At 42.6% G+C, this 4,062-nt stretch overlaps 1 protein-coding gene across 1 annotated transcript; it reads left to right on the top strand.

Moving 5' to 3' along the window:
• Positions 1 to 73: 73 nt before the first annotated feature.
• LOC143263422 (uncharacterized) lies at positions 74 to 2,191 on the top strand (the record flags this gene model as incomplete). The annotated part of the gene is made up of 1 exon (XM_076528407.1): positions 74 to 2,191. A coding segment is annotated over one exon (2,118 nt), but the record flags the coding sequence as incomplete, so codon positions are not given.
• Positions 2,192 to 4,062: the final 1,871 nt, after the last annotated feature.

The raw sequence follows: 4,062 nt of genomic DNA, 5'->3' as shown, positions 1-4,062 counted from the left end.
AATTTTTGACCCGTTAGGTCTAATATCCCCCATTGTAATAGTCGCAAAATTGATCCTACAACAACTATGGCAGACTCAGATAGGTTGGGATCAATCAATACCGCAGAACCTGCATAGTCAATGGCTCCAATACCGCCAAGATATTAGCAAGGTAGGAGCAATGAACATCTCGCGATGTGCAATTTCAGAGTGTTTAGATGATATAGAACTGCACGGGTTTTCAGACGCGTCCGAGAAGGCGTACGGGGCTTGTGTTTACCTGCGCTCTAGGGATCTGTCAGGTAGTTGGGTAACGCGCTTATTGTGTGCAAAGTCCAGAGTCGCACCGCTCAAAACCATTTCATTACCGAGATTAGAATTATGCGGTGCATTATTACTAGCAAATGTAGTAAGCAAAGTTAGAATAGCATTAGACACAGTAAGGTTTAAGGAATACCTGTGGACAGATTCGACGATCACCCTCGCCTGGCTTCGAAGCTCCCCAAACAAATGGAAAACCTTCGTAGCCAATAGAGTATCGCAAATTCAAGGTTTAACGTCAAGTGATAGTTGGAGACATGTAGCCTCTGAAGACAACCCGGCAGATTTAATTTCGCGAGGCACAAAACCAGGTACATTACAGAACACAACCATTTGGTGGGACGGTCCCACCTGGTTACGTCAGAGCTCAAGTCTATGGCCTAGCGCGTTAGATAACCCTATCGACGTTCCGGAAGAGAAGGAAAGGAAACCGGTTATGTTGACTATATCGACTGCAGAGAGTAGCATTGTCAGGATATTTTCAACCTATACGCGATTACTCAGAAGCATAGCATACTGTCTCAGATTTGCCAAATTTATGAGAAATCGAGTTAAAAAATTAGAAGGTGACGCATCAGGTTCGCTAATAACGGGTTCATTGACAACAATAGAAATCAATGCAGCGAGAACACGTTTGGAATTACTTGCGCAAAGGGAGGCATTTTCGACAGAGATCAGATTAGTACAAACGCAACAAGCACTTCCAAATTCCAGTGCGCTACGGTCCCTAAATGTATTTCTGGACAATGGCGGACTACTCAGGGTGGGCGGAAGACTATCCAACGCACCCATAGACTACGATCAAAAACATCCGATCATATTGCCACCAAAGCATCCGCTAACGGATTTAATAATCAAATGCGAACATCACAGGTTAATGCATGCGGGATGTCAGGCTGTTTTAACGTCATTACAAACAAGGTATTGTTTAGTCTCAGCAAAACATAATGTAAAACGAAACATACGGAAATGTGTACGGTGCTTTAAAACAAACCCATTGAGTCAAACCTATCAGATGAGTCAATTACCTGCGTCGAGAGTCACCCCAGCGCGACGTTTTTTTACCTGTGGAGTCGATTACGCAGGCCCATTTTTTACAAAGGAAAGAACGAGAAGCAAGGTAACAGTCAAGGCATACCTATGCATTTTTGTATGTTTCGTTACGAAGGCCGTACATTTAGAATTAGCTACCGACTTGAGTACCGACGCTTTCATAAACTGTTTCCGGCGTTTAATTGCCCGACGGGGGCGATGTCATTGTATCATATCCGATAACGGTACAAACTTCATTGGGGCGCGGAACGAGCTAGTTGAGCTAAATATCTTAATTAAGGACAAACAACACAACGAAAAGATTGCAAACGCACTAAGACAGGAATCCATCGAATGGCGATTAATTCCTGCGCACTCTCCACACTTTGGTGGATTGTGGGAGGGAGCGGTCAAATCTGCTAAATACCACCTCACACGCGTTATAGGAGATCAGAGGCTCACGTTCGAAGAGCTATATACGTTACTGACGCAAATAGAATCCAGTTTAAATTCACGTCCACTTTCACCATTATCCTCAGATCCCACAGACCTAAACCCTTTGACTCCTGGGCATTTTCTAATTGGTACTGCCCTTACAACACTGCCATCTGATGACCTACGAGATATCAAGGTCACTCGACTCAACAGATACCAGCTAATCCAGCAAATGGTCCAGCATTTCTGGCAAATGTGGCAGCGGGAATGTATACAACAGTTACAGCAACGACACAAATGGCAGCATTCCACCACGTCGAAATTAGCCGTGTATTCCTTGGTAATCATCAAGGAGGACAATCTAACCCGTTACAGTGGAGCATGGGAAGAATCGTTCAGGTACACCCTGGTACAGATGGAGTGATTCGTGTCGCAACAGTCAGAACGTGAACCGGAACAATTAAACGACCCGTGACAAAATTGTGTATAATACCTTTAGATCACTTAGAAATGTCACACGAGGTGTAGCGCAACTATGTATAGTGTAAATTTCGATCATTGTAAATATTGTAATATTCACACAGAATACGTAGATTGTAATCATATCATAAGCTTACACTTATATGGGTTATCAAATATAGACATAGTTGAACATGCGATGCATGTTCAAGGTGGGCGGTATGTTCCGGCCAAGTGGCCAGGATTTATTGCAGGGGCCATGTGCTTGGGTACCCGGACGGTATGGGTCTGGCCCGGGCCGTTCCCGGGCACATGCGGCACCGTCATAACGTCTCCTGGTCCTTGATTACGGTCCAGTCAATTACGGTTGGGTCTGGCATTGTTCGGGTACGTAGGCCCATCAGCGCGGGATGTCTAGCAGGAGTTATTTTGCCACTCTCCCTCCTAACTCCCGGCCCACCGTTTTGGGGCAGTCTCACTAGATTTGGGATTGCAGTGATTTGACCGTAATTCCTTGCCGCCCGCCCTAGGTAAAGAGAAGTAGGGAGGACCGAGGTGATATTAGGCATGACTCCGGTCCTCTAGGGGACAGAAAAGACGGAACAGACAGACAGAAAGCACAGAACATCAGAAAAGTACAGAACATTTTTAGAGCTTCAGAAGAGAACACCTTAGACTTTCAGACAGAACAGAACAGAAGACATAGAGAGATACGCATAACGGTTAGGTTGCGTGTTACAAATAGAGTACAAGCATTTCATTTAGTCCGCCTACAGTGGGTGGTCCTTCGAGTTAGTCGGCACCAAGTGCAATATTCAGAGGATCTCCGTCATCCATCTGATGAGTCATCAACAGCAAGTATTTGAAGCTAAACCATTTGTTTCGCATGGATTTGAAGCTAAGCCATCTACTTCGCATTGATTTGAAGCTGAATCATGTGTTTCGCTTGGATTTGAAGTTCACTCGTTTGTTTCGCCTGCATTTGAAGCTATATCACTTATATCGCAAGTATATGAATCTAAATAATCTGTGTCGCATGGATTTGATGCTAATCCTTCTACTTCGCATTGATTTAAAGTTGAATCATGTGTTTCGCATTGATTTGAAGATAACTCGTTTGTTTCGCATGCAGTTGAAGCTAAATCATGTATATTACAAGTATTTGAAGCTAAACCATTTTTTTCGCATTGATTTGATGATAAGCCTTCTACGTCACATTGATTTGAAGATAAATCATGTGTTTCGCTTGGATTTGAAGCTAACTCGTTTGTTTCGCATGCAGTTGAAGCTAAATTATGTATATCACAGGTATTTGAAGCTAAACCATTTTGTTTCGCATGAATTTGAAGCTAAGCCTTCTACTTCGCATTGATTTGAAGCTAAATCATGTGTGTCGCTTGGTTTTGAAGCTAACTCGTTTGTTTCGCATGCAGTTGAAGCTAAATCATGTATATCACAAGTATTTGAAGCTAAACCATTTGTTTCGCATGGATTTGAAGATAATCCTCCTACTTCGCATTAATTTGAAGCTAACTCGATTGATTCGACTGCATTTGAATCTATATCACTTATATCGCAATTATCTGAAGGTAAATCATTTGTTTCTCATGTATTTGAAGATAAGCCATGTACTTCGCATTGATTTGAATCTAAATCATGTGTTTCGCATGGATTTGAAGCTAACTCGTTTGTTTCGCCTGCATTTGAAGCTGCATCATGTATATCACAAGTATTTCAAGCTAAAGCATTTGATTCGCATGGATATGAAGCTAACTCTTTTGTTTCGCCTGCATTTGAAGATAAATAATGTATAGCACAAGTATTTGAAGCTAAACC

The sequence above is a fragment of the Megalopta genalis genome, unplaced genomic scaffold (assembly GCF_051020955.1).
Source record: "Megalopta genalis isolate 19385.01 unplaced genomic scaffold, iyMegGena1_principal scaffold0586, whole genome shotgun sequence".
NCBI classification, from domain to species: Eukaryota; Metazoa; Arthropoda; class Insecta; order Hymenoptera; family Halictidae; genus Megalopta; species Megalopta genalis.
The sequence above is the reverse complement of the archived record's forward strand: the minus strand, read 5'-3'. Positions and strand labels throughout refer to the sequence as shown.